The sequence below is a fragment of the Rhamphochromis longiceps genome, linkage group LG14 (assembly GCF_057381845.1).
Source record: "Rhamphochromis longiceps isolate RC_006_pf linkage group LG14, R_longiceps_female_GT1.1, whole genome shotgun sequence".
In the NCBI taxonomy this organism is placed as follows: Eukaryota; Metazoa; Chordata; class Actinopteri; order Cichliformes; family Cichlidae; genus Rhamphochromis; species Rhamphochromis longiceps.
The window spans coordinates 35,674,440-35,688,343 of NC_140570.1; the positions used below are offsets into that span (position 1 = coordinate 35,674,440).

Consider the following 13,904-nt stretch of genomic DNA (forward strand, 5'->3'; position numbering starts at 1 on the left):
CACAAATAAGTTTCTACAAGAAGACTGATGGGCTGTTACATAAATATTAATATCCTTTTTTTCCCAGGTCTGTGTAAGCGGCAGTATATAGTGTAGTAGTAAGATTGTTGCTAACTGTTTTTTCTCCATATATATCCTGTGTCGGGGTTGGACGCTGGGCCACTAGGCCGGAGATGGAGAGGTTAGACTGTGTTTGTGCACGAGAGCTGTGCTGATCGCATGGCACCCTGAGTTTGCGGAGGCATTTCATCAACTGCTAATAGACAGATCCCAATATTCACACGTATACAAACACACAAACACACACATACAGGGTTTTTCCTCTTAGGAGAGACTTCACTACACATCTATGAGTGAATGAATGAAGTGTGAGATTATATTATACACAAATATATTAGTGATGTTTTTTAGGAGTAAAGAATGTGAGTGTGAATGTGTCGCAAACATATGCTTTTATGTGTGTCTGTATATGTGTGAGTAGGGGTCCGGAGCAGCTTGATGAAAGCTCTTTGCTGTAGATCACAGTAGTGTGAAAGGTTTCATGGTGCTCGGCAGAGCAGTAGCGTATATAATTTGGTGTGTGCACTCCTGCAGCCGAGTACCATCACCCTGTTTTTCTTTGACCAGTAAATAGTTTGCCTTTCGATGATCCTTGTTGGATACAGTTATGGAGCCCGTGCTACTGTGATGTTACTTGTGTCACTGATGCTTGGGGGTTTTTTTTTTTCAGCTTTTGTGTCAGAGATTCCTGCACTGGGGGACTCTTCTCTTTTCAGTAGCTGTTTAAACCAAAAGTCCATACCCTGCTGTTGCTCGGTCCACCAGTAGCAAATGTCAGTCGCTGGATCTTTTGCAGGAAATTAAGCTAGCTCTCACTACATCACCAGAATACTGTCATCATATTTACTAACTGGACTCGTTACTTCATGTCATGTTCATTGACACCATTAAATTGTTAAATAAACCTAATCACTGTTTGATGTTTTACGTGGTTGGTGCAAGTAGAACCTCTTCTCCTGGGCTATCAGATGGGCATTACTGTAGTGAGCTTCTGTTTCCTGATCATCACAATGACTCTCAAAGCCCATAGAGTGTTTTCCACCCACACACACCAACACCAAGCATGCACAATAAGGGCAGAGAGGGTGCTGTGAGGCCAGACAACAGACAGTAATGAGCATTGTCAGCCTCTGGATAGGAGCGTGTGAGAAGAGCTCCACGCAATGGAGCTGACCCCATGTGCTGTTCTCTGTGATGTCCAATGGACAGGATGTGCCCTGTCTGGCCACTGCAGTACTAACAGTGAAGCTGCATTGTGTGTAACACCTGTTGCTGGTGCAGCAATGAAGCACATGACATGACACGAAAAGTTGAAGAAAATATGTTGTTTAGTTGTTAAATATTCTCCAAAGCCTTAAATGCCACAAACCATTTTCTGAAAAGGGATTTTTTATTGGTGCCATATAGTTGCTTCATGGAATAGAAAGTGTTCAATCAGTTTAATCTCTCTGTAGTCTGGCAGCTCAGAGCAGGAGCGTACCAAGAAGAAGCGACGGGGGGACCGCTACTCTGTGCAGACCTCCCTAATTGTAGCAGCGCTAAAGAAGATGCTTCCCATCGGCCTCAATATGTGCTCTCCTGCAGACCAGGAACTCATCAACCTTGCCAAGATCAGATACTCACTGGTACTTGTGCTTATTAATGTGATTTCTTTGGGCAAAACTTGCTTCATAGATTAATAGCGCTTTAAATTTCTATAGTGCAAAAGCGTTGCTTCTTTGTTAGCATACATTTTGACACAAAATGGGTAGAAATGATTTTATCTCTCTCTATATATATAATAATAATTTTTCCACAGTCATATAACTCTGTTACTTTTTTCATTCCCAAATTTGTTTAGAGGCTGCGTGCTGTTAATTACTAAACTATAGGATTATAAATGTCCTCCAAATCTTGGTTTCTTTAACTCGTAGAAAGACACAGATGAAGAGGTGAGGGAATTCTTGCACAACAACCTGCATCTGCAAGGCAAGGTAGGCAGACTTTTTATTTCTTTACTAACTGAAAGAAGATAATAAACGCATTCCTGTATAAATCTATTCATTCTGTTCATTATACACATTGACGTGTTATATTTTAGGTAGAGGACCCAGCAATGCGCTGGCAGATGTCTCTTTATAAAGAGATGTCTGGGAAAGCAGAAGATGCCGATGATCCGGAGAAGGTGGTGAAGAGAGTACAAGAGGTGTCTGCTGTCCTTTACCACATTGAAGTGGTGAGTACAACCAGGCATCCTCAATAAAAGAAGGTCTGGAACTGGCTCTCCGTTTAAAAAGTCCTTATCTCTCTGATCCTATGACTATAACCCAGCAGGCAATGCAGAGCTTAAGAAAATTGAGACATTTTCCAAGATAATTATTTATTTTTTGTACATTAGACTGAACATCCCTTCAAGTCAAAGAAAATGGTTTGGCACAAGCTGCTGTCTAAACAGCGTCGCAGAGCTGTGGTGGCCTGTTTCAGGATGACGCCTCTGTACAACATCACCACGTAATGATTAGCAACTTACTTATTCAAAACATGATCGACAATAAAATCAAAAGGCTTTATGAGGCATTATACCTAATTATCTTAATTATCCCTAATTGTCAGTGATCTTTCATTGTTTGCAGGCACAGGGTAACCAACATGTTCTTGGATGCATACAAACGCAACTGGTTAGAAACCGAGGGTTACTCATTTGAAGACAAGATGATTGATGACTTATCAGTAAGTTACACTTTCATTAATGTTTCATCACTGGCATATTGTCTATTCTTTATACAAAGGGTCTGTCATGTTTTATCCTATCTATTAACGATTAGAAAACCATGGAAGAAGAGGAGGAAGAGGAAGAGGAGACTGAGACGAAGCCTGACCCCCTTCATCAGCTGATTCTTCATTTCAGCCGCACAGCTCTTACAGAAAAGCTGTGAGAGCGTCTTTCTTCCTCTGCCTCAGTTCTCTGACCTGTTCCTCAGTGACACTTACTGATTCCTGCTCTGTGGTATTTCTTTACAGTAAACTTGATGTTGACCATCTCTATATGTCATATGCTGATATTATGGCAAAGGTAAGACCTGTAAAACACCAATGGGAATAGATCTTGAAGCTGAACTTCAGAAGAGAATAATTCACCGACATTCTGTCTGCTGCTTTCAGAGCTGCCACATTGGTGAGGAGGACGAAGGGGGAGAACAGGAGGGGGAGGAGCCATCCTTTGAGGTGCGACAGACAGAGATGGTATGGGGGGACCAGGGGAAGGGAGGCAGGGGAGTCAGCGGAGAAGCAGCTCCCTACGCACTGAGTGACTACACCATGACATCACACTCGGCACATCCCCCCCACCCCACTCTTGCTACATTTCTCTTTTTTTTCCCTTTCTGTCTTCCTTTCGTTAACTCACACCACGTGTCTATTTCCTGTTGTGGTGGACTGACCTGTGCATGCCTTTCCTGGACTCTGCACACCAGTCGGGATCAATATTCTGAAAGAATGTTTTTTTTGTTTTGTTTTGTTTTTTCTAAATTGCATGACTCGAGTGTAGAGATGACGGCAGCTAAAGAATTCAAAATAAAACCCAGGTGAAGACAGACAAGTGAGTCTGTACTAGCTATTGAAATTTCAGAATCACAGTTTCCAAGCCCAAGGTGTTTCGACACTGTAATGTTGCAGCTGTGGTGATTTCAGAATTTCTGTTCCTTTTGGAACCTGATACGTAAATTGTGATGTTGCCCCTTTTAGACTTAATTTAGTAAGAAACAGATAATGGCGATTAATTAAGCCATAGCACAGGATCCCTAACAGGTCCCCTGTGCAAGTCTCAGAGTTTGTGGTCAGTGTCTTCTAGACATGCACCACCCTTTTCTGACTCACAACTCATGTAATCACCTGCTAATTTGACTGTGTTCACCCATATAGACTCACCTGAAAACTAGAGTTCTAACATCTGACAACTAATTGATTTTTGTTTGTCTTTCCTTTGAATTGGACAGCGCTAACAAGTTTCCCTCTCTGTGCTCACCAAGAATACAGTAAAAGCCTGCACAGTCAGCCGTACATATACCGCCCCAAGTCCAAACACACTCATGCGAGCATACAACAGCTACATTCACAGAGACATTCATTCATACACACAGTTTCTTTCCATTCTTTCTATTCATACTCTTATGCTGAGCGGAATCTCTGTAACCAGAGAAAAGTGCATTCATGTTTTTAAAACACTTCAGGCTCACGAGGGAGGGGGGCGGAGGGAGGGTTAGGTAGAGGTTTGGGTGCTTTGGGTGGGGGTCTGTGCATGATGTGCAGTGGGTGGGTCAAATGTAACCTCTTTTGTCAACAGGATGGTTGTTCATTACCTGCTATTATTATAGTATTTGTACTGTACCACAGAATAATATAAAAAAGACAAGTATAGTGCAGCATAGTCCGAATAGCGTGAGTTAGAATACTGCGTCACGCAGCATTAAAGTTTGTGTGTTTTTTTATTCACTTTAATCTTAATATGTTATATTAAACAGTATGCAGTGTCTGCAGATGTGCAGACTCATTTGTTTGTCTAGTGTTCAGTAGTTTTAAAATATCACATACCTTTATTAATCTAATTCAAATAAATCTGAAGGGTGATGAGTGATTTGACAGTTTGACAAAGACTGCTGCTGTATAACTAAATGGTGCTCATAACCAATCAGCCTTTTTCAGAGTAAATATTTCAAAGTTGTTGAATAAAACAGTCTTTTTTTATTTTCATATCGTGACAAGTCAAAACTCTAAATGTCGAAAATATTTAGTCAAGCAAGCAACTTTTCCTCAGTTTCAGTTTAGGGTCTTATAGTTTATCTAAAAAGCAGACAAGCGTCACATACAGACAGGCTACTCCAGGTAGCATAAAATATAAGTTTAGGCTGTGAAGTAGAACAACCCTAAGCTGTTCTGTTGGAAGCAGGGGTTGCATGTTGTTTTACTCCAGCAACTGATGTTGCTTCCTAAGAAGAATATGTGAAGTGTGTGTTACAATCTGGGATGAAATGATTGCTGCAATTGAATGTTTGCACCTGTGTTAGATATCATAAACTGGAATAACTGTCTCCAACACTAATATATTGGAAGAGAATTGTATGTCTTCAAGAGTCCCGAGTATTAACACTAAAACAGCTTGTTTTTTTTTTACAAGTTCATTCAACACTTGAAAAGAATAGTTTAGCTGAAACAAACTGGCCACTATCTGATGGAAACAGTGAGAATCTGCTCACTTAACTGAGCTTAACACAAAGAAAGATTAAGAGAAGCTGTTTCATAGGTGATAAAATAAATGTAAGTGTAAAAAGTTGTGTTACGTACATATAACACGAATTATTAACCAGCAACTCTGGATGACATCAGGACCAATGGTATAGCAAATACAATAGCAAATTATATTTAGAATAAGATTATCAGGATGTGTGTGTTTTTAGTGTATGTGTGCCTGTACATGTGTGTGTGTGTGTGTGTGTGTGTGTGTGTGTGTGTGTGTGTGTGTGTGTGTAAGTGCGGGGGGCAGTGCAGTCTCTGTTGACAGGGTTACAGCTGTTTCCTTGCTACTCTGCTGCACAGGAAAAGGAGATGGAGAAACAGAGGCTCTTGTACCAGCAGTCCCGTCTGCACAACCGTGGTGCTGCAGAGATGGTGCTGCAAATGATCAGCGCCTGTAAAGGTAGCTGCTGCACATTAGATCTGCACACAGACACATAGTAGCACACTCTTACACACACACACACACACACACAAACACTTGTGTGAAAATTATGAACCAAGCGTTAGCTGTGTTAGATGAACCTGTTTATAAAAAAGTAGTGGGAGTAGGACGTGTAAATTTTGGGGGCTAGGAGCTCACTGAATAAACTGCTGTCCGTCATGGACAACCCATCGCACCCACTTTATGCTGTAGAGGCAGCACAGCTCATTCTCCCTCAGACTTATTCGACTCCCCTGCTATAAAAAAACTGTAGGCAACCTTTCCTACCATTTTATCTGTTGTTATCTTGGCAAAGAGAATCCAGCTTCGCTATTCATGGTTGGGTCAAGTTGTTGTACGAGCGGTATCTGCTTGTTTCAGGTGAACCTGGAGCCATGGTTTCTTCTACACTCAAACTGGGAATCTCCATCCTCAATGGAGGCAACAGTGATGTACAGCAGGTAAAGAGCCTTCATGAGTATGATATATTTATGTCTATAGGCTAAAAAGATTTAAAAAACAAAATTTATTTTACCGCCTATCTACATCTTGACATCTTCATTAGAGCGTTGTTGTCATCATGCTCTTGTCATCTGTGTGCAGAGGATGCTGGACTATCTGAAGGATAAAAAGGATGTGGGGTTCTTCCTTAGCATTCAGTCTCTGATGCAGACCTGCAGGTCTGTAATATATTTATGGTTACGTCGATGTTATACTTCTGCTTACCGTTGGAGGGGATATACAAGTTTTTGTACTTTTTAAGCTGATTAAATGTTTGCTGTTAACAGTGTTTTGGACTTGAACGCTTTTGAGAGACAGAACAAGGCTGAGGGACTTGGGATGGTTTCAGAAGAAGGCACCAGTGAGTATGGTCGACAGCTTTCAATGGTCACTCACAAACTCAACATGCAATGCATACAAACATCTGCATCTTTGTTCTCCTCCTTTGTTTTGTGATATAATATAATATTTTCTTAGTGTCAGTCTTTATACTGTGCATTTGTGTGTGCCTGTATGTGTATGCCTGGTACAGATATCTTTTCATGTGTCCAGAGTCAAGGAGTCATGACACATGTGTGTTAGTCGCAGCATTTTGACTGTTAATGTATGAAACTGTTTATCATTCGCTGACAGTCATGAGAATTCTGGACTCACTCCGTCTCTTTGTTTTTCTCTTCCCTACATCTTGTTCACTTTGCCCGTTTCAACTCTTTACTCTTCATGCCTATGTCCTTCCTACGCATCAATTTGCTGCTCTCGCGGTTCAAAGATAAGAAGCTAGAACGTGGTAAATGAAACTTTGCTGTCATATATTTTTCTTTCTTTCTCCCCCTCCTTTCTGTCCTTTCTGTCCCTTGTGGCTCTTCTTCTTTTGACTAGCCTTTTCCTTGCTGTGAACTTAATATGCATTTCATTTCACACTCAAGAGCCCAGTAAAATTAAGCTTTAGAGTCATTTGGTCAGTGGTAGATTACAATATGTTGATATATTTATTCATTGTATCCAAGTTAATTTTTCTTTTTGAAGTGGCTGTGAAGTTTAATTTTCCTCCTTGAGTGTTTTATGACAGATCTACTGTAACTCCATCAAGCTCTGTCTCAGTATAGATCAATGGGAATGAAATGTGATCGTCTTATCTTCCTATTTCTTTGTATTTCATTCACAAATTGTGCTAGAAGCTAAAGTGTAGGAACTTTTTATGCTCTGCGTCGCTCTTATTTCCATAGTTTAAATGTAGTTTGTTTGCGTCTCCCGTTCCGGGCTGATCTTCACAAACTATGTAAATGGCCAGGTTAACCTCTGATCATTTCCATTTTGATTTGCTTTACTTCATCGGTATCGTAGCGTTGTTTATGAATCATCAGGTCATAATGTTTTACTGTGCTTGTTGTTAAAAAAGCTCAACGAGGCAGTCCAAAGGCAGCTCAGTAGAATCTCAGTCCTTGAGTATCTCCCTGTTATAGCGTCTATTTGTACATATTTTTGTACATCATTTCTTCTCTGCTTGTGCACAGCATATGATACGATGTGATAGTTCAATCTGGTAAGAAACAAGAAATGAAGTCTTTTTAAAGTTCCAGCTGTTGCTGCATCATATACCTTTAATGTATTTTGTTCTGGTAGCCTTCTAACTTTATTGCTACCTCTTTGCTTGGTATACCTATGGGAATATTTAACATGAGTCACAATGATAACGTATTTTTCCCGAGGCATGTGTCCATGACTGTTGTTTTAAGAAAAACCTGGCATCCCCCTCATGGCTTTGTTATGATTTGTTGTTGTTCATTCATGATTAAATCGAAGCATGCTTGTGCATCTTTTGGAAATAAACTGTTTTTACCTGATAGCATGCTATTAGAGAACTGTGAAATTGATATTTTTGCAGTATATGTAGCAAAGTGCAATGTTTAGGTTAGATTCTATTGCAAAGAAATTATGAAAGTCTTCCCAGTTCCTTCAAAAATATTGACAAAAGTGGTTATTAAAGTGCATTTTCCTGCATTCCCCCCTGATTTTCCCCCAACATCCAAGCTGATAGCTAACAGGAGTTTACAGAGTTCAGTAGATCTGTACTGCATGATGGTGTGCCGTGGAAGTTATATCTGTGTTTATGTGTTTACCATCAGTATCCATGTCCTGTTTTTTCAGCTGTATTTTTGTTATTTTGTGATTTTTATGTGTACTTTCATTGTCCACTACAGTGTGATGTGGCTGACACTTCTTGTTCATCTGAGTTGTGCAGATTTTTTGTGTTAAAAAATGTTGAGCTGGTTTGCAATACACATTTGTTCACATTCCATCACAGTCACACGTTCTTCAAGTTCAAACATGAATCTCAATTTCACAAACATTAAATAATGTCATTTTAAATAATGTCCACTCATGACCTATTCCTATAAATAACATTTGTGCTTACTGTTTAACTTTTAATGCTAATAAAATCTAAATCCAGCAGTGTTAAATGTGTAGATGAACAATATAAAGTTGGTTTACAATATTTAACTATTTGATGAGTGCGCTTAATGAAGGTAAACTGACCTGAATACTAAATTCTATAATCTTTCTATAACTGGTCATTTGAAAAAATCATTTCCATCCATCTATTCGCTTCCGCTTATCCTTTTCAGGGTTGCAGGGGTTGCTGGAGCTTGTCCCAGCTGTCTTAGGGTGAGAGGCGGGGTAGAACCCTGGACAGGTCGCCAGTCTGTCACAGGGCTAAGACAGAGACAACCAATCGCACTCACGTTCACTCCTGCATTCACGCCTATGGGCAATTTATTGTTTACAATTTCCAATTAAATAATTATTTGTTTTTATATTTTCTTGTACGAAGACAAAATGATTGGATATTTTGATCTCCTGGTGCATTTTTCCCTTTTCTTTGTTTATAATTTGTTATATGTGTATATATATATATATATATATATATATATATATATATATATATATATATATATATATATATATATATATATATATATATATATATATATATATATAAAGTATAACACACAGTGAAATGTAACCACAATATATATATATATACATATATAAACTATATAGAAAGAAAACTGGTCTGAATCTTTATCTACAACTTCTGTAAGGTGAAGTCAAATAGATCAAGTCAAAAAGGATACAATTCAAGTTTTGCAAAAGAACATTAAAATGTTAAAGAAACGTGAGCTAAAGGTACCCTAGCATTTTATAGGGTACTTCCTCTATAGCATCAACCTTTACTCCTAATATACATAATCTTGTGTTTACCACTATAATCTAACAGAATAAAAGCAGTTCATGTGTACGCTGTCCTGGGACTGCAGAAACCTGCTTTCGCACAGATTAATTAGCATGCCTTTTGTTATTCATCCTAGATGAGAAAGTGATGGCAGACGATGAATTTACATGTGACCTCTTCCGCTTCCTTCAACTTCTTTGTGAGGGCCACAATAATGGTAAGTCATGGCTGTACTAAATAAAACAAGTCTATTCACCAAACACCACGGCTGTATTTAGTGATCTTCCATGAGGCAGAGTGATGCCACCTTGTTTTTAGACTTTCAGCATTAAGTTTTGTATTTCATAAATGAAATTTTCAGCATACTTGGAGTCATTATCCGTGTGCATTGTGAAGCACGGTCAGGATTGCTTTCGGCTGAATATGAGTGGGGAATATAGAATAGAATGGAATAGAATAAACCTTTATTATCCCATGGAGGAGACATTTCGGTGTTACAGAGCTCTTACAGCAAGGAAAAATAAAATATAAAAGGAAGACACAAGGTGAACATTGAACGGAGATATCTATAAAATGGACAGGGATATGTATCAAATCTACAGAGTTATATATAAAATGTACAGTAAACAAACAAGCTGGTGAGTAAGATGACCAACAGGATGTTAAGCTGCATTATAGAGTCTGACAGCTGCTGGTAAGAATGACCTGCGGTAGCGCTCCTTCCTACACTGTGGGTGTAAAAGTCTACTGCTGAACGAGCTGCTCAGTGCTCGTACAGTCTCACGCAGGGGGTGGGAGGTGTTGTCCATGATGGATGTTAGCTTAGACTCTCCTCCCCAACCTGCTCAATGGACTTCAGGGGACAGTCCAGGACAGAGCTGGCCCTCCTGACCAGTTTGTTGAGTTTCCCCCTGTCTCTCTCTCTCCATATATATGTGTCAAAGATTGGTTAGAAGTTGTGAAGCAGTTTTTATTAACCACTGATATAATTGTTTCATTGTGCACTTTTTCATTCATTCTTTTTAAGAGTGATTTGGACACTCCTAAAGTTTTTTTAACATGAGTCACAGTTCCTGTGCATTCTCCCCGCATTGTTCTCCCTGTATCTCTGGTTCATGTCTCAAGGTTTCAGGTTTGTTTTTGCTTAGCTTTTCCCAGTTTAGGTTACTCTTAAGTTTTGGTTTTCGTCCACCTCGTCCCTGTTTGTTTCACCCTTTTGTTAATAAAGCTCGCTCACAACTAAGCAGTCTGCATCTTGGGTCCGTTAATAATTCACACAGAGTCTGTAGACTCCTGGTGGAGCATAGGGCCACAACAACACCACGCCAACGGACTCTATTTTGGGCTGTTCTCTTCAGCTGGGTCCACATCATTCTGGCGGCCTTTATTTTGCTCTAGACAGATCTTCTTCACGTCTGTTTGGGTCTCCCCACGGGACACTGTATATAGAACTGTAATTCCTAAACAGTTAATGCTAAATTTTTATAAAACTTCTTGAATTAAAGCTGAAAGTCAGCACTTGATGCACCTGGTGCATTATCGTCTGTCTGAATTTTTAAAAGTAGACTTCTTTAATTTTGGCAATTCAGTTAATTTTCTTTTCCTTTTATCCTCAGATTTTCAGAACTACTTAAGGACTCAGACAGGCAGCACAACTACTATAAATGTCATCATCTGCACTGTGGACTACCTTCTTCGACTCCAGGTCAGTCAGATATACAGTACTTACCCTGATTTTGGTAAGACTGAGGATTAAGCACCTTATATACAATAAAGCTTTTGAAAGGTTTCTTATTAATGACTTCTGGGAGCTCAAAAAGAGTCTTAATATGAATCCAGTATATCATAAAAATTAGATATTACAGTTAGCTTCTGATATTTTTAAGTTTTTTGAGAGTTAAATAAGTCATCCAGAACCCTTGCTAACATCATGTTCTTCCTCCTGTTCCTGCATGCAGGAGTCCATTAGTGACTTTTACTGGTACTACTCAGGAAAAGACATAATTGATGAGCCTGGCAAGAGGAATTTCTCCAAAGCAATGACTGTGGCCAAGCAGGTCTTCAACAGCCTGACTGAGTATATCCAGGTAAAAATCTTGCTGCATGAATGATAAGAAATCTTAGTGGAAGATAAGATTTCTAGGGGATATTCCAAATATGGGTCTACTGCCACGGCCCTCCAGACAGTGGTTAAGTGGAGAACCCCTTCAGATCTAAACTTTGTACATTACAGAGTAAATTGACTTTTTAGAAGAAATTCTACAGGTTTTGTATTCCTGCTTAGGATATGCATTTTTCAAAACACAGTTTTGTTCCCAAAATCAGACTTTTTAGAATTTTTGAAATATTTTGTTTGGTTACAAAGAAAAAAATATGTCGTCCAAATTTGTAAGCGCACATGAATATTATCTTTATTTGCCGATGTGTGTGTTAACTTTCAGGGTCCCTGTACTGGGAACCAACAATCTCTGGCCCACAGCAGATTGTGGGACGCTGTTGTGGGCTTTCTACATGTCTTTGCTCACATGATGATGAAACTTGCTCAGGTAAGGAACATGCCATTGAAGTCATTAATTTTCAATCTTTTTCTTTTTTAGTTTTTATTTCCCGGTGTCAGGAATAATTTCCATTTAGAATCCACCCCCCCCCCCCCCCCCCCCCCCCCAACTATTTTCTATAATAATCTAAACGTACTTGTTTATAAAAATAGTTGTCGATTTGTCTGTTTTGTTATGCTAATTATATAAACTGTCACTCTCTCGGTTCCTACAGAGAAAAGTATGTATTTGTTTGATTACTCTCAGGTTTAACTTTAGAAAAAATCTTAACCGTTTCCTCCCTTTTTAGTCATATTGTTTCTGCCACTTTGATGAGTCTTTTGATATTTAACTGTCTGATAAATATCAAAGGATATTTAAACCTTGCAAATTTTGTCCCTGGTAAAGTAATCTGTCTATATATTAAGTCTAACTGTCTTTACGTTTTAGTTAGATTGTAACCAAATTTAAATTAGAAATGCAAGATCATCTTCCTTCATGCATACAGTATTTGTCTTGTACCTACACGTTTATTAGCTATGTTCATCGATTCAACAACTTTGTTTGACATTTTAGATTTCCACCCAGAGAAATATGAAAACATTTTCAGAGTTGCAGAAATGATGGCTACTACATTAGCAAAGCTAATTATTCTCACTCAGTCTAATGTGGAATTAGAATTCCCCGAATAATATGAACTTCATTAAAGTTGGCAGAAACAACTTGAAAAAATATACACTTATTCCTTTCTATTACTTCTATTTTCCTACTTTACATTTTTGTATGATAAAGTTAAACTACCAGTGCTATTTGATTGTGCTTTGGGTGTTTGCTTTCAATAACACATGTCTACTGTCATTCATTTGTTTTGGTTTATAAGAAGCTGCAGTGTTTACTAACCTAATTTTGTGTGGCTGTTTTATTGCTACTGACACCACTGATTAAAAGGCATTTTTTATGTCATATGACTCTCCTGAAAATTAATTCTGTACAAGTACTTTGTTTAGGCAGGTTTAGATAAAACAAAACACATACATTAAAAAAAGTTTTGTTCGGAAGTTCTATGCCAAAAAAAACTTCCAGAACAATATATGCTGTCTTGGTTATTGAAATGGAGGCTGTTGCCTGACAAAACATTAGATAGTATTCATGCTGAGACAATCCAAAAACAAAGTAAACATTTAATGTAAAACAGTTTTATTTTCATGTGTAACTCTGTTAGATGCACCCCGATCCTGGACAGCGAAATGGCGTAAGAATCTGTGTTTTCACACCGAATCCATCTCATTTAAAGCCCCTCATGCTTTTTTAAAGCCCTCATGCTTAATACTTTCTTTAATAAGTTGCTTAATAGCCTGCACCATCTACATGTGCCTCTTTGTGTATTTTCTCTGCAGCACTTCATATTTTGTCTTTGCGTTTATTGTAATGATATAGATTTTAGGTCTCAACTGTTAAAGAAGCCAAAGTTACAGTTATTCACTTAGTTGTGCTAGATTTAGACCTCGATGATTATTATACACCAAACTGTAATTACACTTTTGTAAGTTAAGTGTCTCCGGATGTATTGTGATTGAATTAATTATTTCTTCTTTGAGGGATTCATTTCACTTTACTCCTTAAAGCCTTAACGTGTTGTATTGTCTCTCTTCATTTAGCTGTTTCATTTGCTGTAGATGATAAGCTGTTTAAAACGGTACAACTCTGATTTCGCAAGCAGTTTTTGCTGGCTTGCATGACATCCTTTTCCTCTAGATCTCCACCAGCCTGACAGCCACTATGACCTATGATAAACATTTGAAGTTTGTCATATCAGCTGGTGCAGGCCTTCAGGAGTGATAAGATTAGCATCTGCAAATATGGCTGTCGTCCATCCTGC

The 13,904-nt window shown here is 38.6% G+C and overlaps 1 protein-coding gene across 7 annotated transcripts in view; it reads left to right on the forward strand.

Moving 5' to 3' along the window:
• Window positions 1-13,904, forward strand: part of ryr1b (ryanodine receptor 1b (skeletal)) — a 63,891-nt gene that overhangs the window by 42,275 nt on the left and 7,712 nt on the right. The window contains exons 72-89 of one of the 7 annotated variants that reach the window (XM_085429356.1): window positions 167-181; window positions 1,515-1,685; window positions 1,974-2,033; window positions 2,141-2,275; window positions 2,438-2,550; window positions 2,673-2,769; window positions 2,865-2,971; window positions 3,061-3,112; window positions 3,202-3,282; window positions 5,632-5,731; window positions 6,134-6,213; window positions 6,356-6,432; window positions 6,541-6,614; window positions 7,023-7,040; window positions 9,625-9,705; window positions 11,105-11,193; window positions 11,447-11,575; window positions 11,930-12,034. In XM_085429356.1, the coding sequence (XP_085285482.1) occupies window positions 167-181; window positions 1,515-1,685; window positions 1,974-2,033; window positions 2,141-2,275; window positions 2,438-2,550; window positions 2,673-2,769; window positions 2,865-2,971; window positions 3,061-3,112; window positions 3,202-3,282; window positions 5,632-5,731; window positions 6,134-6,213; window positions 6,356-6,432; window positions 6,541-6,614; window positions 7,023-7,040; window positions 9,625-9,705; window positions 11,105-11,193; window positions 11,447-11,575; window positions 11,930-12,034 (1,584 nt within the window). The remainder of the gene's footprint in view (window positions 1-166; window positions 182-1,514; window positions 1,686-1,973; window positions 2,034-2,140; window positions 2,276-2,437; window positions 2,551-2,672; window positions 2,770-2,864; window positions 2,972-3,060; window positions 3,113-3,201; window positions 3,283-5,631; window positions 5,732-6,133; window positions 6,214-6,355; window positions 6,433-6,540; window positions 6,615-7,022; window positions 7,041-9,624; window positions 9,706-11,104; window positions 11,194-11,446; window positions 11,576-11,929; window positions 12,035-13,904) is intronic. The other 6 variants (XM_085429359.1, XM_085429358.1, XM_085429360.1 and 3 more) reach the window with 6 other exon arrangements.